The 24232-nt window shown below is 36.6% G+C and overlaps 1 protein-coding gene across 2 annotated transcripts; it reads right to left on the minus strand.

The window, feature by feature from the left end:
• Nucleotides 1–23453, minus strand: LOC113706073 (protein TIC236, chloroplastic-like). 2 transcript variants are annotated; one of them, XM_072063074.1, is made up of 24 exons: nt 22989–23453; nt 20108–22254; nt 18379–18577; nt 18170–18229; nt 17253–17357; nt 15984–16124; nt 15753–15815; nt 12876–13106; nt 12684–12767; nt 11825–11982; nt 11176–11698; nt 9989–10156; nt 9812–9871; nt 8362–8484; nt 6519–6794; nt 5588–5653; nt 5287–5418; nt 3826–4650; nt 3386–3666; nt 2526–2782; nt 1769–2007; nt 1445–1636; nt 859–1131; nt 1–360 (listed from the first exon to the last, which is right to left on the minus strand). In XM_072063074.1, exons 2-24 carry the CDS (start codon nt 22165–22167, stop codon nt 214–216), a joined length of 6663 nt encoding a protein of 2220 aa, XP_071919175.1. In that variant the 5' UTR covers nt 22168–22254; nt 22989–23453; the 3' UTR covers nt 1–213. The 2 variants fall into 2 exon arrangements, with proteins under 2 accessions (XP_071919175.1, XP_071919174.1); XM_072063073.1 differs by having other exon boundaries at nt 20108–22297.
• Between the last annotated feature and the right edge of the window lie 779 nt (nt 23454–24232).

Below are 24232 nucleotides of genomic sequence, written 5' to 3' on the forward strand. Positions count from 1 at the left end.
TGAGATGTACCTAACATTTCATTCCTTTTTGGAAAAGAACTTTTTGGAAAAGAATAGTTTTATATTTACAACAATCAATAAACAACAAAGCCATTTCTTACCAATCTCAGTTCCGTCACATATATACCGGCAGATGGAGGGAGTGTTAGGTTTTGGAACTCAGGAATAGGGTGTTTGCTATAGACTAAAATTTTACAAAGGAGAATTTTTAGGCTAGTCTTGTGAGGCAGTAGAATATTCAAAAAGGAGACGTTTAGATGGAGCAGATTGAAGCAGCACGCGAAGTCGGCTTGTAAGCTGGTAGATTAATGTCCATTGCATTGCCATCTCTGAATCCTTCATCTGCCTAACAACAGAAGCCTGAGAAAGTCCAAAAAAGAGGTCCTTTAGCTAAAGATGAATCATATACAGCTGTAAACTTTCTCCTCTGTAGCATGGTGGTGGAGAAATGTTCACTCTTAACAATTTTCAGTTTCTCACACAAAGTTTTTAATTCTTCTTGATTCAATTGCTTACTTTTTTTTGGATATATTTACTTTCCTATTGGATTCACAGGATTGCAATGAAAAGATTTCTGCACTCAGCCCCCCAACTCAAGCCTTAAATTTCTTCTCCAGCTACTGTCATAAATCATATTTCACATCACTTCGAACACATGAAACTCATCACCACTTCAATTAAGTGGTGTTAAAGAGTTGAGACTACTTCAACAAGGGTGTTAAAAGTTGAGACAATAGCTATTACTATTAAACTTTATAGACAAACCTTGTGAACAAGAAATATTAATATCATTCAAGTAATTCGTTGGAATAAATTGTTTTAACCAAAAAGCTGAAAAAAAGGTCAAGAAAATATAACCTGTAAGCGCTTCCCAAGCTGAACTTCAACTTCTGTACCAAATGAAATATTACTAGCTAGAGATTTAAGAGGATCAACCGTGGGATCAACAGAAAGCAAACTGGGAATCTGAGGCGCATAAACTAGCCTCCACCTCGCATGTCCAAACTCTCCTTTCCCTTCTATTCTTGGCATTAATGTTTCAAGGGTTGCAGTTGCGAGTTTCTTGAATGCAAGCTGGCCATCACCTTCTAAGATGGATTCAGCTAATTGACTCTCAAACACTCTAGCAGCCTGTTTAATCAGGGGAAAACACAACCATCTTAAGAGAACGTGAAACATATGTGCTATAAAGTTGTTAAAGCCTAAAACCATTTCTAGGTTACGGTGACCCACATCATGCCACTAAATGACCATACTCTTTTTGGCATGGGAATTAGTCCCAGTGCATGAAGATGACACACCTAACAACAGACCAGGCATGTAAGTTGCAGAACTTCTATGTACTTGTGTGCATTGCTAATAGCTTCATTAGAATATGTTTTAAGAAGTCCTTCTGCTCTTCAGATGAATGCAACAATTACATGCTTTGACATTTTGTTGTTACCTCAGAAGGTGAAAGAACATCTTGTTCCACAGAACGGGTAGAGGTGACAACCAGTTTATCTTGCCATTTGCTAGCCGGACTTTGAATCCTGAATTGCCACTCAGATCCAACGAGAGCTAAGTCCAGCATCGGATCAAGTCCATTATCAGGCTCAAACTTTGCTATATTCAGATGGTCTCTCTTAAGCCTAACCTGTGTTCAAAGAAAGTAAAGGAATTCAACAAAATTAGATGTCACTTATTTCAGGACCTTAACACATACTGGATATTGAGGAAGCTGAACTTTACACAGCAGAAATTACAGAAGATTGTAAAAGAAATTAACCTGAGTTGCAACAAGATTAACATCACCATTTTCAAACGTTAAAATGCCTTTAGGTTTTATCAGTTTGGGATGTGCTATCCCATTTAAATCAAGCTCTCCACTGACGGCAAAATTAAGAATCAGAGGATAAACTATCCTCAGTTCTGGTCCCAAAACAAGCTTCAAGTCACTAAGTCGAATATCTAATTTAGGCTTACTATTGACTGGAATCATCTCCTTCTCAACTTCAGCCCGTTTACCTGCGAGTGATTGAAATGCATTTTACAACTAGATTGTAAGCAAATAACTAAAAAGCCCACAACACTGAACAATAGATGAGTCCCATGGACACAATAATGTGACATTGACATGAAATGGACAAGTTACCATGATCTAATTGAGATCGATTGCAATTATCAGTGTAATTAACACCTACATAATTAACTCGTATTTTTTTAATATAAGTATGTTTACCACTGCCATCAATCCTAGGTTGACTAATTCTTCCTGTTATTCTTATTGGCAGTGCTAGTAGATCTAATAAAGAATTAGATGAACAACATTATCATAAATATTTGGCAGAGTTAAAGAAATTGTTCCTGTTATCAGCAATCTGCTAACAGGTTTGACTAGGAAAAGAAATCTTTTCTATTTTAAAAACAATGACTGGAGAATTTTATCCTCTACCACTTAAAGAAGACTAACGAAGACTCCCTGGAACTGCTAGAAGTATAATATCATGACAAAAGAAAAAGGTTCCCTTAAAACCTCTACTGACCTGAAGGCTCACGAAATGGGGCACTTGAAGCAACAGGTTTTAGACTGAGAAAACGCGACATGTATTTTGATGCCACAGCACGGTTGTAACCACCAGCTGGAAGCCTGGACTGCTTTGATGTATCTCTATTAAATGAAGCAGCTCCACTTCCCTTATCATGAGGTAAATATGCTTCGCCATGACTTAGTTTTATCTTCCCAGACATATTTGGTTGCAGTATTGAGCCACTTATTTGCAACTGAGTATCAACCTGACCACTGTTATCAGGACTAATCAATTTACTGAAGATAACACTAAGATGGGAAGAGAGTTCATTGCTAAAAGGTTACTACGACGCTTGAAAACATTTAAAAGCAATAAGCGGACAAGTTAAATGAGCATTTTAGATAGAATGATAAATTATGACATGCACAGAAAGAAGGGAAGATCAGATATCAGGATCTGAACCTGCAGGACATTTTACCGAGCAATACATGGTTTGACGACCAATTTCTCTCTTGGGTGTCAACCATAGATTGCAAATTCCAAGAGAAACATAATTATGAATGTGACAGACTAACTGAAACATGACAACGCACAAAAGGTGATAGGTGATAGACCCACTCCTTTTTTAACAGAAAAAGAAGTGGTTTGCATGTAAGCCAGAAAATAACCAGCCTAGAAAGAAAATGGAAAATAAATTAAGCTACTCAATCAATGCTCCAAACCTCAAAAGCACAAAACATATGCAATCACAATTAAACATCCCCAACGAATGGTTTGGTAAGTAATATGTTAGCCTGCCACATCAGTCTTGACTATAAATGATCACTTGTCCTCCTCCTGCAAATCATAAAAAGAATGAATATAGAACAGCATACCTAAATATATTCTTAGCCCGCACTTCCAGAACTTCACATTTCAAGTCAATCTTATCACCGAGAGACTCCTCACTTGTTCTCAGAGGAAGGTTACCTTTCACGGAAAATTTTCCCTTTCTGCTTACTCTACCATCCAATGAACCAATACGCACTCTATTTGAATTTACAAGAACAGTGCCACCAACATTGGTGAGTGGTTTCCGTAGTACAGGTGAGGATATAGTAGCCCTGTGGAAAGATGCGGAACCATCGAGCACTGGTTGTTCAACTGTACCTCGAACCTATGTCAACAAAACACCATAAGACATGGTTGGCACAAACATATTTGGAATAGGAAATGAACATATTTCCTCCCAAAGAGTTACAAGCTTACAGTCCTCTCACTCCTATACTAGATTGGTGAATAAGACAATCACAAAGTATCTCAATTTTAAACGAACCTGAAGCATTACTTCAGCATTGCCATGGAGCCAGTTGGCATAAGGAGATAATGCTGCCAACAACATCATGCCACCATCTTTGATATCAGCATCCACCCTTACTTCTCCAGCATCCAAGATGCTCCAGTTTAAACCTTTGAGGCTTTCTGTCAATCGGGAATCCCAAACTTCTTCAATTCTTTCTCTGGAGCCTTTTCTATCAAGAGGTTCTTCAGCAGATCCTTTAGTCTTCTCCACAGGCCAATTATGAGTCCATTTCCCCTCATTCTTTTCTCTTTCTGTATTCTCTTCCTCCATTAAAGTGTTCTGGACAAACGTTACAGGAATACTTCCCTGAATGTGTACATGGCCATTTTGGATGATCGGCTCAAACTTTGCATTGAATAGAAAACGACTTGTGGAAGTTAGAGAAGCAACAATTTCAGCTCTCCCAAGATCTATTCCTCCAATAGCACCATCTAGCAGCCTTACTTGCACATCACATTCTGGTTTACCAAGACTTCCTCTTAGGTCCCCTTCCATGTGTAAAATACCCTTTATAGGAGCTAAAAGTTGCCGCAAAGAATGAACCGCTTCAGTGGCCGAATTTTCAATAACCTGAACCAAAGTAGGAACAAAACTAACAGGGAAATTTAGTACAGCAAAATGCAAGTTAGTTTTTGGCCCCAACAAGGTCCCATCGGCATGAATTGTAGCATTATCCCTTTGGATAAAGATTCTCTCAAGGCGCAAACCATCATCATTGCTATACGCTCCAGCAGCCAGAACATGCTGAGTTTTGTAGGTTCCCCATTCCCATTCTTCCCCGCGGAAGTCAAACTCTGCCTGAAAAATATGCACAACATGAGATTCTCAGATCAAAGGGAACCATTGCAGCTTTAAAACTCAACTCCTAAATCCATCAGTATCATGTCCTCAATTTTCTTTAGGAGACAGGACATCCCACTGATTAAAGTATACAGCAAAATGGACCACATCATGAATTTGTTTTTTGAGGTGAAGATGATTATGAAGATATTCTCGCTTCGTTCTTAATGTAAACAATTAAATCTCTATTACAATCTATTTCCAGGAAGCATGCCAAAATACTAATGTCTTTACCGTCTCCATTTATCAATATGCAGCATGATAAATATTAAGATCCCCACAGATTAAAAGCAGGAAACTGTTTCTTCCTCTGCTCAAGTGGAGAAAAGGAAGAGAAAGTCATACAATTGATCAGGGCAGTCTTTGCCAATTACAGTCAAATGTATTACAGCAGAAGCTAGCTATTAGGAACTGCAAGCTAACACTTAATTCAACATATCAATCACTAATCCATGTCAAAAGATTGAATCAGCTCTGACTAACTGTTCTTTTCTCCAGTAAAATTTTAAGCTAATTAACTGCCATTTTCTTAAGAGACAGCAACCCTTTTTGTTTATGAACTCCAGATCATAGTAAGATCCTCAAGAACCATACCATAGTGTCACCATTGCCACCTCCACTTGCATCTAGGGAACCACGCCATCGGCCTTTGAGTTCAGCTAAACCTGGAAGATTAATATCTTCAAGTACAATTTCATCTAATGGACTAGAAAGTCCTCGAATCTCCTGAAAAAGTTCAAGAAATTCAACAATGTTGAAACAGAACTTAATACTAAGAATAAACATTTAAAGAACCTCGACAGATGTAATTTCTAAAATTTGCACTTTGTCTGATTTTAGTAGAACCAGAAAAACAGCAAAACGAGACACTAAGCTACTATTTTTTGAGAAGTACCTCAAGCAGCGATTGAAGGCTTTGAGCATATATCCCCACTGATGACAAACTCTGTATGAAAAGGTCCTGCAATGAATTTAAGAGGAGCAAGCAGAGTTAAAGTTCCACTGCAAAAAAAAAAAAAAACTAGGTAGTTACATGCTACGTACTGGGAAATGCATGTTAGATCACTTGAGCAATGAAGTTCCTTAGCTGGCAAGAGAATACGGAACAAAGAAAACCCATACCAAATTTCTACTTTAGATGACTGACTGAAGCCCTAAATAGGTCCTAGCATGTTATTTGCTTAACTTAACCATACATATAGCAAGAGATACCCATTCTGATATAATGCCAATTTTTGTTCTTCCTGATTTGTCCTAGAAAAAAGTAACTTTTTAAGTATCCACCTCAACCTCTTCTTGCTTTTCTATTATTCATAATTCTTTACCAACAATATAAGATTATATCAACCTCTGCATTTTCTACAAAAATTGCACTTATAGTATACCATCTCGTTTTAGTCGCATGCCTGCGAGTGCCAGAGGTAAAATTGACCTTCAACCATAGCCTGCTTGCATGAACTTCCAAAATCTAATGTCTTACTATTCTCCCTTCCTTAAGATAGAGATGCCTTAACAGGTGGATGCTAAAGATAGCTTAAGTAGATTTTGTTACAAACGCCTTCATGTTGATTCACAAGTTACTTATGCTTTTTTATTTTTATTTTTTTGGGTTGAAGGTAGACAATAAGCCTCACAAGGGGGAAGGACAGGACTTGAAAGTCAAACCAGGGACCTCATATTCACCTGGCTAATAACCCGAATTACTTTCTCATGTAAGAAACAAAGAGAGACATACCAACCAAAAAATTGACATGTTATTAGCACATGAACTCAAGGTAATCATAATTGCATATTAAGGAAGTTCCTGCAATTAAATAAGTTACAACCTTGGACTTGAATCTGACCGCAGGATCAGAACTTCGGGAAAGTAGCCTAGCTAGTGGAAGCATCTCAGCAATCTCAGCTCTTGGAACTTCAAGTCTCATTCTCCACCTACCCATGGAAGATATAACACTACCCAAATGTCCAGTCATTGCTCTCCTGAACAAGCTACCCCTTTCCTTTCCAGCAGGACTTCGATCTCGTGAACCAGGTAACACATATTCTCCCTGAAGCTCATACTTGCTATTGCTTTGCTCCAACATAGCTTTTTCAACAGTGATCTAAGCAATTAAACCAACAAGAGAAGCAATTGATTTGCAGCATCTCTAGTTAAAGAAATATACATGAAAAAAATAAAGCATTATGTTGAAATGAAAACATATTAAGGTCAAGTAAGAAAATTATTTTTGAGGATAACTACCACAATTTATCTATCACAATTTGCTGAAGAAAAAGTAACAAAGCAAGCAATACAGAAACATAATTTGACTTCAAAACAGATAAAAATTCAAACCCATAAGAATTCTTAATAAAATAATTCACACAAAAAAACATAGGTATAGTTCCAAGCTAGACTCCATGTACTTATCTGCCATAATTAGCTGAAGAAAAACAGACATCAAACAATGCAGGCATATAATTTGACTTCAAATCATTTGATGCATGCCCATAAGATAAAAATCCAAACCCACAGGAATTCTTAATAATATAATTCACGCAAAAAGCATAGGTTTAGTTGCATGCTGGAGTCTGTTAATGGACTGTGTACTTATCTGCCATAATTAGCTGAAGAAAAACAGATGTAACAAGCAATGCAGATATATGATATGACTTGAAAACATTTGATGCATGCCACTAAGACAACAATCCAAAACTAAAGGAAAAAGTTTGCCATGGACCAGATGCCAAGAGTGGAAAAAGAAGTTACAAACAACTCTCCAGTTCCAGACTGAACTGAACTTTTTCATCTCATAAAATGAAGCACAATATCCCCTTAAGATTTACTAGGTGACTCTTGCTTATCTAAGCTTTGTTCCATTAGAACCGAAGGAACAATATCTATCTTCAGAAGAAAGATTATTCAAATTTACATATACCATACATATGACTCTTGGGGAGAGGCACAAGCATAGTTCTTCTTTTGTCTTGCAGTCTACTGAAGAGTTTGAAGGGACAACACTCGAGAAAATAGTCCTCTTTCTTACAGCTAACTAAGGAAGTCTATGGAAGGGGGTAACAATCTGATCCTTAACTTACACGTTATAAGGTAGTTTTAAGGTATGAATTCTAAGACATAAGCTCTTGCCAGCCTGCAATGAGCTTGTATGAGTATAGGGCTGCACCGATTAGTAGCTTCTGTTATAATTGTTCATTTATGAGCTCTTTTCTTGTTCTTTTCTGATGACTTGTCTTAGTGGACCAAATATCCCTCTTGAAGTGAAGCTCTGCTTTCTTGTACACATTCAGTACATACACATGTAAAAAAACATGTGTGCCAATATGTATTAAGACGAATGAACATCAAAACACAACTGATAGAGTCCAGTTCATGAGCATCTCAATCTTCTCTCTGCCCCACCCCCCTTGATACGGTGAAAGCTTTTGAGTTTAGATAGAGCGATGGCATCAAATAAATTTAACTTCAAAATCTGAATGTGAAGTTCATAAGTTAGCTGGTTTTGACTGTTTGAGCATGATGTAATATTTAACTCGTACATTTGCCAGCTAAAAGTAAAATTGATCATCTTTTCAAAGTAGATTCTTGTATTAGTTTCTATGGAAACAGTCAAGAAGCTCAATAAACCAATAACCAGTGACACAGGAAAATAAGTTTGCTTTTGCACTCACAACATCGCCACTCCATCTAGCAGCCACATCAAGAGCTTCACCCAATGCACCACTGAACTTTGGCCGGAGGACAGATAACACCCCATGACCTCTTCTTTTCTGGAAGTTGAGTTGAATTTCTGCCTGAAAGAAAGCAACAAATGTTTTATCCAACAAGTAACTTGTAAACATAGATGGCTAAAATTTGATTCTGGAAGGCAAAGCCAGGAAATATCCATTCAGCAGACAAGAATTTATGGCTAATGAAGTCAAACATAAATCATGGTCTGAAAGAAAATCTTATATAGTACTTAGCAAAAAGCATCTTCTTCGCTTCCTTACATGACCCAAGACCTATTACTGCACATTTTTTACCGCCTAACATACAGCCAACTACTAATCACTCATCATTGCAAAAGAGAAGGATTTTGATAATTCTAATCCAAATGTAATGTCCTACTTTGCTCCAAGCAAAAACAATGTTTGATTTTCCGAAACTGGACAGTCCAAAACAAATAAAAGGCTTATTTCTTGGATCTGTATCCTCTAAAAGAAATAGCTGACATGTTCCCGATTTTCTCTTACATGCTTTTCATTGTGCATTTCTATTGTTGCACATTCATAAACTCTAGATTTGCTGCCATAGATTGTTCTGCTACCACAACTTGATCTCGACATTCACTGCAAACAAACTACATTAGCCATTTACAAATTCTTATGTTGCTCCCAAAAGTTCCTCATGCAGCAACTTAGTAAGCATCACATAAGGTGCAATACAAAGAGCATCAATGTTATATGACTATAACCTGTACATCAATTTCGTGATAACAAGCATCATCCTCTTTTCAAGCAGCAGATTGCATTTACAACAACAATGGTTCTCATTTGCCTCTTTTTCCGTCCAAAAGCGGACTGAAACCAAATGTGAACAAAATAATTAAGCGTGATCCATCCTTTTTTCAAGCAACAGATTGCTTTTACAACAACAATGGTTCTCATTTGCCTCTTTTTCCATCCAAAAGTGGACTGAAACCAAATGTGGACAAAATAATTACGCGTGATCCATCTTCTTTTAAAGCAGCAGATTGCTTTTACAACAATAATGGTTCTCATTTGCCTCTTTTTGCGTCCAAAAGTGGACTGAAACCAAATGCGAACAAAATAACTAAGCGTGATCCCTTCCCTTTCCCTCCTTGTCCTTTCTTTTCCTCCAAATGTTAATCCAAACACAAATGACCTAATCCATCCTATTCCCTTCCCTTCCTTTCAGTCCAATTCCCTCCATTAAAAAGATGCCTAAAGTTCCAGAAAATAATCTGTATAAATACAGAAGAAATAAAGAGAGTAAAATAGATAATTTACATCTTAAGGTAGATGAGAATTTAATAATTGCTGTAACACTATTCATATATACCAGCAGTGGTTAAGACTAGAAATTAACAAGAAAGATGAAATCTAAGTGGCATCTTACCCTTTGCATTGTTCCACGAAGTGAAGCGAGTTCCAGCTCATCCAATGGCAAATGGCGTACCTGGTCACATAAAATGCAGAAAATTACTGATCCATAACCCTTTCAGTGAAAGCAGCTTAAGCATAAATTAGGATAAACTGATATAGTTCAAATGATCCTCAAAGAGAAAATACGAACCTCCAAGTTAGCAGAAAGTAGCGGCCTATAGCACGCAATAGCTTTCAGATGGCCCTTTTGAAGAGAAAAAGACAGCATCTTTTCTTTCAGATTTTCTTCAGAAATGCCCTGTAAAGGTCCAACAATCTCCATGGCAAGACTTTCGTCAGGTCTACCTGTGGCATCCAACTACAACACAAAAAATAACCTTTTATTAGCTATTCCCCTACAGCATTTGAGAGTCGGTCAAATTAAGCAAATGAGAAGCTGTAACCATGTATTCTAAATAAGATTTTGAACACATAATTTACAAAGTGAAAACTGACACAAGAACTGATACCACAGAAGTTCAACTGGTTAAAGGAAATAGGATTGACCGTCTCATATGAATAAACCAGAAAAAGGAAACATTGACATGACAAGAAATTGTTGACACATATGCTGATTCATAGCTCCATGAACCTTGGTATCCAAGCAACTTCAGTAAATATTTTATTACTCCCTCCGTCGATAGTCCTGTTTTCCTTTTTCATCTGTCCCAAATTGTAGTCCACTTTCCAATTGAAGAATGTAGTTGTATTTTAATTTTCCTAAAATACCCTTATTCATTGTAAGTTGTTGTTACTATAAACCTACCACATTTAATGAGAATTGACTCTTTTTTTACCATCAATTCAAGTCCCATAAAGTTGTACTCTATTTAATGTGAGGATATTTTAGAAAAATAGCAATCTAAATTTACTTTTCCAACAAAGTTAACTACTTTTTTTTAAACTGTGTGAAAAAAGAAACAGGACTATCAAAGTGGGACGGAGGGAATATCAAACACTTGTAAGCTTAAGCACCCATTTAGTTCATCTGATGACACCTGTACGCTTAGGGCCCATTCAGTTCATCTGATGACACTTATAAGCTTGGTCGGTTGGAATGGATCCAAATTTACTACAAACTTTAGCCTTGAACCTAATAACAAGTAAATCTACAAGATCACTTACATGTGACAAAAATTGTCCACATGTCCATCTTGGCAGATGTGAAATAGCATTAGTTAATAATAAAGGATTATCCTTAATTGCTTATGCAGAAAGTACAACACAGAATCTCCAAATTTACAATTATCCTGAACGAAACAAAAAAAAATATTCAACAAGAAAGAAGGTCAAAGAAACAACTTTTTGGCACAGATAATACAATCTACAAACGCATACCTTGATTCCCCCATTACTAATGCTCAATACTCCAGCCAACTGTGGTGCCAGCATTAACTGATTAATTTTGAGACCTGATATTGAAACATCACCAGAAAGAATATGCGCATAACTGTTATTTTCACTGGCTTCCAAATTATGGCCAGTATGCATGTTTTGCTCATTATTGATGCTACTTGTTTTGGCAACCTTTCCTTGAAACTTGATTCTTCCAGTTGCTTTGAGATGCACAGGCCTCAAAGAATCAAATGCAAATGAGGAGTCCAAGCTGAAGAATTCAAAACCACGCATTCGCATATCTAATTCAACTCCTTCTACAACCAAAGGTAAAGCAACTTTTGCATCATAATCCCTCTGGTTTAACCAGTCTTCATCAGGATAAGATGTTAGAACTTTCATGTTCAATTCAAAAGCAGTTGATGAAGAATTCATAGTAATGTAATCGTGTGAGATAATGATATCTCCACGAGCATCAGAGAGTGATCCTTCAGCTTTTGGTGCAGTCCACTTAATGTCAAATCTCCTGCAATCACAGGGTTGGCCTATTAGTCCATTCCTATCCATATATATGATGAAGTCTAACAAAAAATCATTCAGTAAAATGAGAGTTCAAGCAAACAAACGGGAACACATGCCACAGCACCCTTACGGTCTCAATAAGGACCCAGAAAGTTTTGTCTCTCCATTTAAATCCCCTAACTTAAGTGGCATTAGTTGGAGATAACCAGGGATGTAGCGGTGCATAAGTTTATCAAAGCAAAAATTGCCCGAAAAGTTTACATCCAATGCTGAGTCATCAACCTCGCCCTGCAATAGAAATTAAAGCATAAGGATTAAGCAATAAACTCAAGAAAGGTACAGCAGAAAAATCCAAAGAAATAGAGATCAAAGAAGCTACATGCTTCCCAACATTCAAAATACCAATTAGATCATGTTTCTGTATGTTAAATGAAACTCTTCTGCTCAACAAATCCCAGCACATCTTTAGTCAACTTATCTAATCCCCGAAAAGTAAAAGTTCAGTATCAATCTGATGAAACCCTCCACGTTGTATGACGTACTTCATGCTTTTACTTAAAGACCTAGATTTTCAGTTAATTCACTTTTAACTATAGCAAATTTTGACCTTTATAACAATTGTCACAAACTCTCCTGGTTATCTGAAGTCCCAGTCCTTGCAACAAAATTACTGTCTACCTAATAACTGAATATTCTTAGTAACAAAACTAATTATGATCTCCCAGCAATATATTTTCTGACTTTAAAATTTGTCAGTCAAAATTACATTCAAACATTTGCTCTGTTAAGAATAGGTGCAGAAAAACCCAATTAACCAAACCACTTTGAAATAACTAAATCATTAAAATAATTTATCACATTTTATCATGAAAATACTTCACCAAACCCATTTCAAATCTACTCTTGGAGCCCATTTGTTTTCAAACCAACAACATCATCATGCAGTTTAGTTCATCTTTAAGGCAAGCATTGTCTTGGACAAAAAATACCTCAGGGCATATCCATGCATTGCCTGCTCCACGAATTTCTCCACCATCCACAAGGTTAGTTCTAATTCCATACAAGTCAGCCACCTGCCAAGCCCACGTCAACAACAACATAAAAGGCAGAGCTGATATTAAGCTTAAAGAATAGACTGAAGCCTGAACTTTCATATACACAAGTTATGTCCCATTGCTTACACAGTTATCAGTGTTAAAAGTAAAATTGGCCGAGACATATGAGAATGGAACATGATCAAAAGCTGCCACTGCACCAGCCTCTTTATTGCTCATCATTGCTTCATATGCAACAGATGAAGGAATATCAGAAGCAAACTGAGACATTTTCCTCGAAACCAATGCACTTCCCACAAAAATGGGAGCATCCAATGGGCCTTGACAATTGAACACCGCTGTTATTGAACCAGCCAACTGGAGAGAAAAAGAGAAAATATATATATAAAAAAAAATGCTAAGTGGATGTGAAACCAAAGTCAAGCTCATACACTGCAACAAAGCAAACATTTTTACTGGAGAAAATGTTGTGCAATCTACTTTGGTTCCATTTCTGCCCTTTTTTACACATGCAATAATCTGCACTGATGTGTTGATAGTTGGAGTGGGGACAAGAAGTGGGGCCACAATGTCTTTAAAAGGTCCAAGCAAAAACTGGAAATGTGATGTATGACTTAAGTTTAAATACTGATGACTTTTTGTTTATGGCAAGTGGCAATTTGAAAGCTGATAAGCACCTGAATAACAATATTTTGGGACCAAGAGTTGAATTTAAACGCCATTCTCTTGAGGGGAAAAACAGAAAACTAAAAGAAATGTCTTTCTTATATTCGGTAGGTGACAAAATTTTGGACAAACCGAAGTATTACAATTTCATTGGGAAGGAGGGACTATCATATTCAACTAAAATACTCACATACACTACAGAGTGGGTTCCATGAGAATGAGACTCTAATAATTTCTTTGTCATGAAGAGAAATAGACCCAAAAAAAAAAAAGAAAAAAAAAGACTAGGCAGCACAAAGCATATTGAAAATTGCTGAAACCAGACCAAAATTACAAGGTGGTCATCAGGCGTGCACAAGTTTAGTCCAAGTGGCAAACATCAAGCCACAAAACTTGTTCCCAGTTATCCATGATCTAAAATATTGCAAAGCTCTCCCAAGTGAAAGTTTCTGGTTTTGTTATGATGCTGGGCAGGGTACAATGCTCCTAAGATATAGAGTTTGAGTCTTATACAACCTGAAGTTCACATAACTTCGCAATCTAAAGTGCAGCACAGGAACACTTCACATTGATCCAAGGAAAGAGTGATGATTAAATTTATTTAGAAACCATAATGTGATAATAGAATTCGTTATAAATATAAGCATGAAACTTGGCATACAATAGGGCCTTTTCCGGTTCGGTGTGCTACTAACTGTAATCAGAAGCATAGTTGTTTGTCCAATCATATAGAGACTTGGCTAAAGAACGAACCTATGCCAAATTCCACTCCATATAACAGGGCATACTTGGTGTCAGTGGAAAATATAAGCAACCTAAGGAAATAAAGAGAGACAGTCACAAGCGACTCCAGCCCTGAACCAGGTTTCTAAACCATGCAACAGACCCACAAAGCTTGTTTTGATTTATAAAACAGCTCATTCACACGTTAAGTTGTAGAAGAAAGTGTTTTAAGGATAGCTATTAAGGTAATTTTAAAATTTCTTTGGCTCTTGGAATCTAAGAGGCTTCAAAAAAAAAATTTACATATTCTCAGCTTAGTTTCCAACAAATTTATCTTTCTTCTTGTGTGTTATACTCCTTTCACTTTCTAGTCTATTGTAACCCGATATATAGAAAGCATATATCTTAACATGAAGTCTCAACCAAAAATAAGAACTCGTGCATGTATCTGGTATAGTACTAAAAATGTACCCCCAAGTTTTTTATGGTCTATTGAAGCCAAATGATAGATCAGACTACGTAATTAACAGCTTAGGCTTTCAAAAGAAGCCATAATACAACATAGCAAATAGTTCCCACACTTGTTAGACAACAAGCAATGTAAAAAACATGTCTATTTAGCTTAAGCATTCATTTAGAAACCATAAACAAGTAGTCAATACACTATAAGCAATGCCTCACAGGGCTGGCATTGATGGTGGTTTAGATTGGTTTTCCCTGAACATGAGATCAAAGTACAACATTTAGCTGGAGAGCGAATGATGTTTATTCATTTGTTTTGTCATTTGGTTAGAAAATACAAAAGCTGTACTTGTAAACTACTAAGACAATCTCTTCTTTGCTTTTATATAATTAATAATTTAAGCTTCCATACTTCCATTTCACAATATAAACCCCTTAAGAATATACTGCTTCTACTGCCTCCCATGGCTTCATATTTTCCAATCCCATTCATTTGAGCACTGTCACATACTTTCAAAGTGATGTCAGGACCTAGAGGAGAAACAAAGAAAAAAGAGTAGCTAATGTTTACAGTTGTTAGTTTATCAATAAATTCAATTTGAGCAGCAGATGATAAGGAGGTCACCCTCAACCTCCTCCCTCCCCCCCCCCCAAAAAAAAAAAATAAAAACACACCAAAAAATAAAAAATAAAAACAAAGAAAGAAACAAGCACTGCCATTCTTGATTCCTAAAGTAATGTGTAGTATATGGTTATCAATGACCTAACACATAAAATTTGGTCCTGTAAACATCCGATTCAAAATATGGCTTTTCAAGAAATAGGAGAGGCAGAGTAAGAAGTTCCATTCAAAAATGGGATTTGTGTCATTACTCTTGATGTCATGCTTCTATGTTTACCTAATATCCCATCTAACATTTATCCACCACCTGTTTTAATTTAGTGATGCAATAATACAGCTACTAAATGCATATGCAGCAAAAATTCATTTGGCCAGCTCAAATTAAGCCTGACTCATGCCACCAGATGGGCCATTTGTACTCTTTCAGTTCAGTTTTCCAAACAGAAACAGCCAGGATTTTCCCTTTGGCTCTTATGTAAAGCTACACAAGATGCAAGTACAACTAAGCCAGAGCAAGAAGATGGACATACCGGAAATAACAAAGGCCTCATCTTGAAAGTTTTCATCAGAGCATTAACTTCAACAGAAGGAACCTGAAGAAGAAAAAGAACAGCATAATGCAGATTACTCGTATATGGAATCAAACTACTTTACAAGAGCTGGGGGAGAGTGTGTGCGCTTCATTTTCTCACAATAATCTGTCAACAGGCAGGTCAATGTCATTATAAGAACAACCTACATTTCAATCAATACAATTGTACCTGACACATAAGATGAAACTCTCCTCGCTCAGGATCAATCCCAAAATCTCCAGAAGCCTCTAGAGGAACCTTACCAAACCAGCCGCTAGCATTGTGTAAAAATATTCGTTGAGCACGGAAACATAAACTGGCAGACAAATCCTGCCAAAAACCAAGTACATCATCTCATAAGACTTCAAATTTGTACCTGGAAAAAAAAGCATACATAGTGCGCCGCAACACCCACAAATAGGCTAATTGGGACAGGATTATGAGGATTATTCCACTGCTACCAATATATACTTAACACGCATAAACTGATAAAAACTTACAGTTTAGTCTTGCACTCATTACAAACGGAACAAGAGGTTGAAAAAAAAAAAGTTTAAACAGTCATAGTTTTAGCTGTACAACTATTGGCTAAGCATGTAGCATGGAACAATCACTAACCTGCAGCAGCAATTACTTCTTAAGCAGTTCATTTTTCTGTAAGCAAAATTTTTAAGCACAAGGAATTAACTTCACACAAGCACATCATCATAGTCTAACAACAAAAAAGGAAAGAAAAGGATCAAATTGCCATAAGTCTAGTTTCCAACATATCCAAAAACTTAGGCTGATGATTTGCTTATACACGTCACTTGTGAATTCCATACTCTTTCAAAGCCTAAGTCATGGAATTACTACAAGTGGAAGCCAGAATAAACCCATGACCAGCCTGAGTTGTCGTTATCAAATTACTGCCTAACACTGAAAGCCTCCATTATTAGAGAAAGGGTGATTGAAAACAGATACTCAAAGACAAACAGATAGATTATCTAATAAAGCATACAAAGGACCAAATATCCACCCTCATTATCTTCAGAGCAACAGACTTAAGTTAGTAGGTATATTCATACAGCACTGTCGTTGCTTGAAGCCAATAACAGTCCTTATTCTAATGGAAGCTACAAAACCTTTAAGTTTAATGCGTAAGAGTGCAAATGCTATTTAAGACATGTTCTGTCTCCGCCTTCTCCTCCTTATCTCGTGTATTTGAGCCTCAAGGATTTGTACTTTTTTTTTTTATTATTTATTTGGTCTTCAACATATATTTTACAATGTTAATTAAATTATGCATCTCATTTCTGTATATGATTATGCTGTCTGATAGAAGCAACTAAGTGTTCAATTGTAACTAATAACCAAAAGGTGTCAGAAATGAATGACAAAGAACAGAGAAAAAGTTTTAACAGTAATCTAGACAAAGACAAAGAAGATAAGAACAGGATAGATGAAACCATAACATACAGAAAAGCTTGATGGGGCATCATATATATGGAAGGCCAACCCTGTCACATCAAGCTGTCCATGAAGATTGGGAAAAGTTTCTCCATTGGACATGCATATGTGAACCTGCAAAAGTGATGAACATACGTTGACGAAAGATCAGTAATGCTCTTGCTTGAATAAAAAAAAAAACTACACTAAGTAACCTGTGAAGAAGATAAAGTTCATAAATTACCAAGAACAAGAAGTCCATGTGTTTGATTATCTACCACAAGTCTACAATGTAACAGTTGCACCTGCTCCCAATATAGTGGAACTTCCATATCAAGCTCTCTTTGCATTATTGGAGTACATAATGCAATAGAGAAATCTGGGATCAGAAAGCCACACTCATACGGTTGTCTAGGTTTTCCATTTCTTCTTTCACTTAACTTTGGTTTGCTTTCATATAAAGTATGGATGTAATTACACTAAAGCCAGAATTATGAACTGACTCAGTTGTTAGGATACTATAAGGAAACGAAAAGCAGCAAGCATGGGATAATAAAGTATCCTTCGCCCCTCATACAAAAGGAACAAAACGAACAATATATACTTCATATATTTCATAAGCAGTTAAATGCATATTTAAAAGCGCTGGAATTAAAAATTCACCCAGAAATATTAACACTAGTAATTGTATGAGGGAGATGACCTAAAAAACATAAAATAATGAAATGAAAAGATCAAAATATGGAAAAAGGAAGCAGAAGCAACAAGGAACAGGTAAGACGAGTAGCTAACCAGTTCAAAAAAATTATTTTCAAGCATGTGACGCTGTTAGCTTAAAAGTGGATACAATGAAGTTCAAGTAAAAACATAAAACTAAGTGGTGATGTGATAAAAATTTGTTTGAAGCTACTATCTGTGAAAAGCTTCTAAAATAGTTAGAGAAGCACCTCACCACTAGCTCTTCCATTGCACCACATAATTGGAATTTCCAAAATCCTCTCAAATAGCTGCAAGAAGAAAGACTAGATCAGAAGAGCATAAAAGATCTTTAGAAATATATTTGCAGAAAAATTTGCATTAAAAAAGTAGGGAGAAGTTTCATCAGCCTGTCTGATCTACTTTGAAAAGCATCTATTGATAATCATATGAACATTACCGGTACAAACAGGTTCACAACTTTTAGGTTTGCATGCCATTTTTGCTCAATGATATCAACATAAACGTCAGTTGATAACCAGCCACCATCTTCAGATGTCAGATCTGATCTCCACATTTTACAACTGCCACTTAACCGTACATGTACACGTTCATAGTGATTTTTTAGCTTGACATGTCCAACGGCATTATCCATCTCTCTGGAAAAGGAAACGAACTAATATGCCTTAATCAATCAACATGTTAAGTAAGGCATCTAGCATGGATCAAAAATCAGATATAGAAAGAATATACTGAAGAACATCCATAGGGAGAAATTTAAACAGCCACCAGCACCAAAGTGTGTTTGAACCACAAAATCAAAAAGATGAAACATGTATCCATGAGGATAAACATAGACAAGCACGTAGGGAAAAAAAGGTAAATAGCCAACCTCAAATTGTCTCTACACACAAAGAAGCCAAAAGTACAAGCAGGTGACAGCATGAAGCTGGAACCAGGTACATGGTATGGAAGCTAAGGTAAGGGTTTAACACTACCTAGTCTACATGCAGATACATGATGAAACAAACAACTATATTAACAGAATGTCTAGAAATGTATCTGCACAGTGAGTCCCATTAGTGGATGGCAGGGTGCATGAGAACAACATTTAAAAGTGTACATTTTCCAAAGAAAAATCTACAAACTTAGGTTACAATCAAATCATCCCTTGCAGTGGAATCAACAGCACTAATTTCTTTAATGAGCTTGGTTTGACATTTTTCATTGACAAGTGGAAGGCTCGAGAAGAAATTAGTACCAGCTAGAAACAAGAAATCTGGGAGAAGGATAACTCCAAATGAAAACATGACCCTCTCTGTTTTCCCTCTCAGACAATTCAGTTCATTAATTTCTCTCGTCTCAGCTTCTGTCTCCTCTTTCAATCTGGGCCTAAGACCCATTACTTCTCTCTCTTCTCATAGTGAAGCCACTGCCGAAAAGAGATCCCAATTACACTTGCAAAATCTGATGAGCTTTTTCTCCAGTAAGATAAGTGAATGTGGCCAATTCCTTTTCCTTAAAGTATGAAAAATAATTTTCAATACTTTGAGTTGTTTAAGATGCAAATTTCTTAACAACATACAGATTCAAATGATTTAGAATTTCCAGCGATCCATTTGTTGAAAAGAGCACATTTTCAGGCATTCTTGTTTTACGGTCAGAGGTCAGGGCCAATATATTTGCCCCTTGAGCTTTCATGTTGAACGGCATTTTTCTTTTTCATGTAATTTGAGAGCTTCTATATGACTTCTCTGGACAAGATAAATGGTATTTGCAGCGCTATTCAGGTTATACTTAGTTCATCTATACAATTGTTTATTGAGCATTCTCCATTAAGCTATGTCCAGGGAATAGTAGTTTAATGCTCAAGAGATCATTTTACCACATGGATGAAATACATATATTTGTGCTTTATGAAGCACAAAGAACATAAATGTTGAATGGAATACAAGTACGTATTCACCAGTAAGTTATGATTGACTAGTGACTTGATAATCTTCTGCCAGAATGAGAAACAAACTGCATGGTCTAGTAAGTAAACAGAAAACGGTCTACTAATGCCTTTCTGAGTGCAAAACTAATCACACCCTACTCTGGTCACACACACCCAAAAAAAAAAAGAGAAAAGAAAAGATGAAGTGCATGAAAGCAACATGTAGTTGATAACTGCAGCACATGATGCTTACCTTGGTTCATTGTCGCCATATGCAAGAAGCATTAAAGTACCACCTCTGAATTGTACAGAATCCAGAATGACCGGAATCTCATTATGAGTACTAACAGAATGTTCTTGATCTTCCCCTCCAAAAAGAGCAACAATATCCCCAGCTCTTGAACCCCAGTTTGATTTCAAACTTTGCACAGGACCAGCAAATAAACGAGACCATACATCACCCACTTTCCTGATAAAATAAGGAAAACCTAGTTTCACGGTGAAGGGCAACATAACTGGATGGTCTACCATAGCTGACGAATCACGTTCTATCTGATTAGAAGAGCTAGGTGTATACCCTTCTTGATCATGCATTGTATTGCTATCAGAAAATTGGATCTGCTCAGCTGATCTGTTACATTCATTTCCAAGATCCATAACTCTTTCTATAACATTAGATGCGTCTGAATTTTCGGTAGTTACATCAACCCTATCAGTTTCTGTAGTTCCTAAATTACTAACAGAAGAAAAATTTTCACCTGAGTTTCTAGCTCTAATTAGTAAACTCAAAGTAAAAAGGAACAGGTCACGCCTTAAACTAAAACTACCCAGATGTAAGTTACTCTGTTCACCAGCATATTTTCCATTGGTCAGTCTCAGCATCTTTGAACTTCCTTCATCAAGTATGTTATTCTTCAAACTGTTCTCCAATAATCCCTTACCAGTTGAACCTTCCTCAGTAGATTCAAATCTTCCATCCTCAGCACTTCCCCTATTTTCAACAGTGGGTGTGGTTATGTCAGGTAAAGCGGGTTGTGCAACAGCCTTGCCTTCACTTCTTGGAAGAGGAACTGCAAGGGCTTCAGATGACTGAGTAGGTTTTCCAAATTCCCCACCTGATAGACTCCGAAAATATGCAGAAGCAGCTGATGCACTACGCTCGAGAACTCTCCTTGTAGCTGCAACACTATCCTTAGACAGATCTCTCTCATTAGCCTTCCTCTTGAACTTTTGCCTTATAGGCCCTGGGACAACTGTGGACCAGAAGTTGACCCCTGTAGGAGAAAATTTTACTCCAAAAGATTTCTCTAGATCTGCATGCTTCATATCATACTCTATACCTGCATCCATGCAATGATGATCTCTCCAGTGTAGCTTTTCATCTGTTGAATAGAATGGCCCCTGAGTTGCTAACCTCGAAGGCTGGATAGTGTTCTCCTGAAAACAATCATCCCCATGTAAAGCAGGACTTCCTTCAGAGACTACATAGCCAGTTTCTGCAGCTTGCTTAGCTAGATCATCTCTCTCCCTGGCCCACTGAGCAGCAGCTTCCTCTCTGGCTGTCCTCCGTGTTTTTGTACGGTAATCAATTCCCTCTTCAGCAGATAAGTGCCTTGGTGCAGAGCCTTCACTGAAAGGTAACCCCAACCAAGTATAATCCTTCTTTTGTGCTACCAATAACGTCGGATTTGAAAGGACCGCATCGATGACAATCTTTCCCTTCTTAATGCTTGCAAAAGGGAGAACCCGAAGTTTAACAGTGGGTACCTCACCACATGAGAACTCTTCACTGTGAGGCCCAACTGAGCATGACTCCAGCGTGATGCTCAGAGGTGAAATTCCTCGAACCCTACCAAAATAAAGTTCCCGCTGAATACGTTCACTCAATAATGCACAAACTGAGGGCAATAGTTTTGCCTCAATGTAACTCTTGGCTTTCAACTGCCCATACCATAATAGCAAACAAACACCAGAAATTACAGCACAAAATACAGAGCATCTCACAAGAAGTAAACCCTCTTCCCAAACTGGTGCCAGTGACTCAACCAAGGTCCTGCTGCGAGTAAGAGGCTCATTCACACAATTAAGCACCCAGGCGCTTCGAAGACCCAAGTTCTTCCACAATAACTCGACATTTCTCCCAAAAAAATGCGTAAACTTGGCCCCTCGAGATACCCATTCATCTTTCTCAGCACATCTACACTTCCTTAGATTCCTTCTAGAAGGGCATACAGCATTCGAATTGAGCAAATTTCTCTTTGTATTGCTTAGAAGCGGACCCCCAAAAAATGGGTTATGAAGTGTAGCACTCATTATCCACTCTAATCTACAATCAGCGAGCTTTGCAACTCATTAGTAGGGGACCAAGAGACTGCTCTTGGTCCCCTTAACCTCAAACCCCTGAATATTGCAGTATGTCAATCGGAGCCCAAAACTTTAAGACCTAATCAAGGGTCAAAAGTAAAAATGAACCAAATTAAAATATTTTAAAGTTATACAGGTGCATCAAATGTTGAACAAAAATCACACTTTCACTTAACTCTAAGCCTAATTTTCGAGGAGTTTGAGCAGGAAATTGAGCAAAAATGAAAAGGGAATTCGTAAATATCTAATTTCTTTTATTATCTACTCAAAATCAACTGTAATTCACAGTTTCTGAGAATAAATTACTTCTAAACAAAGCATAATCTTCAAAACTTGGAAAAGGAAATGATGCATATATCGTTATCCGACTTCTTTTCCCTTGCTTTCTATATTGATTAGTTATTATGAGCATCAGAGTGTTTATCTCCAACAAAACTCAACTAAAGAATTGGGAAATTGAAAACATAAAAAATTTGAACTCTCCCACTATATTAAATTACTTCAGTATCTACACAACCTATAGAAATACACAACAAACAACTTTTTTCTCAAAATAAAATAAAACCCTTTAATTTCTTGCTTGCATTCATCCTTTTCCTACTCAGAAACTCCAGCCCCATATCCAAAATGACACTTTTTTTTTAATGTAAACTTATTTTATACTCTCAAAAGAGTTGGTCTGATTATTCCCTTCTTTCTATTTTCCTTCATTAACCTTAGTACTTGCACAGCTACGAAAATAGAAACGAACGTGTAAATGACAGCCGAACCTGAATGAATTGAGCTCAACGGTCATTTTTCTTGAAAAGCCCAATCCTTCCTTTTCAACATACCAAAGAAATTAAAGAAAAAAATACAAAGATGAAGAAATCAATCTAGAGAAGTTGATGGGATTGCTGGTTGCTGGAGCTCGAGGATTCCCTCGTTTTCCAGAGTATAAAGAGGAGAATTTTGGAGGCTCCGGCGGGTACGAGTGATGAATACGGGCTACAAGATGACAAAAATGGGATCATCTGATGGAAACTCGACGAACAATTTGGAGCAATCAATTGAGCAAACCTTGAACAGGAGAAAAGACAGTCCAAGAAAAGCAACTTGAGGGTAAGTTCGGCACGCAATCCTCTTGTATTTTTGGCTTGTCAGGCCAGGCCCAATTGATTACTGGATATTAACTGTTATTTTCCAAACCCTAAGGAGTGGAGGTGTTGCTTTGGTCAGAAGAAACACTTGGGGATCTAAAGATAATTATTTTTTTGAATTTGACATTTGACATGGAATGAATTTTTTGAATCAATACTTCATCTATTTTTTTTTGCTCATTTTATGCTTTGATTTTATTTATTTTCTGATGCTTTCAAAATATGCATTTAGCTTTTTAAAAGGCAAAAAAGTTTAAATCCAGTAAATTAGGTGCTTTTGTATTCTGATTATGCCTGTAGGCACTTGAGGATAAATTAAATGGTCCAATTCAGGCAATTAAGTACATTCGAACCGGATTTAGTGTAATAAATTTGACAACTTGCTCCAAGAAAAATCATGTGCTACAAATTCCATATTAGATATAGAATGACATTTTTTTTTAATTTTAATCCTACAACACAAATAGTCTTTTGTATCTTGGTGTTGCTGTCTTGAGTTAAAAGATTTAGTTGATCAATTTACCCATTTTGTGAGGATTGCAGAAAAGACAATCTATATGTGTGTGCGTGTATACATGTGTGTATATGTATATTATAAAAATATCACTGTTCATCAATCTGTACTAACTAGCTTTGTACCCATTCATGGAATGGGAATTGTTTAAAAATAATAAATTATTCAGTGTAGTTCATAAAAATATTTGCATAAAATATAAACTTATTGTATAATCTATTATAACCTTTCTTAAATATATTACTATGTGCACATTGTTATCCAAAAATAGTCTTATAATATAAATTTAAACATCTAATTCAGTGATTAATAATTCAAAAATGCAAAAAAAAAAAAAAAAATTCGACGATATGATAACATT

Source organism: Coffea arabica, chromosome 8c (genome assembly GCF_036785885.1).
Source record: "Coffea arabica cultivar ET-39 chromosome 8c, Coffea Arabica ET-39 HiFi, whole genome shotgun sequence".
NCBI classification, from domain to species: domain Eukaryota; kingdom Viridiplantae; phylum Streptophyta; class Magnoliopsida; order Gentianales; family Rubiaceae; genus Coffea; species Coffea arabica.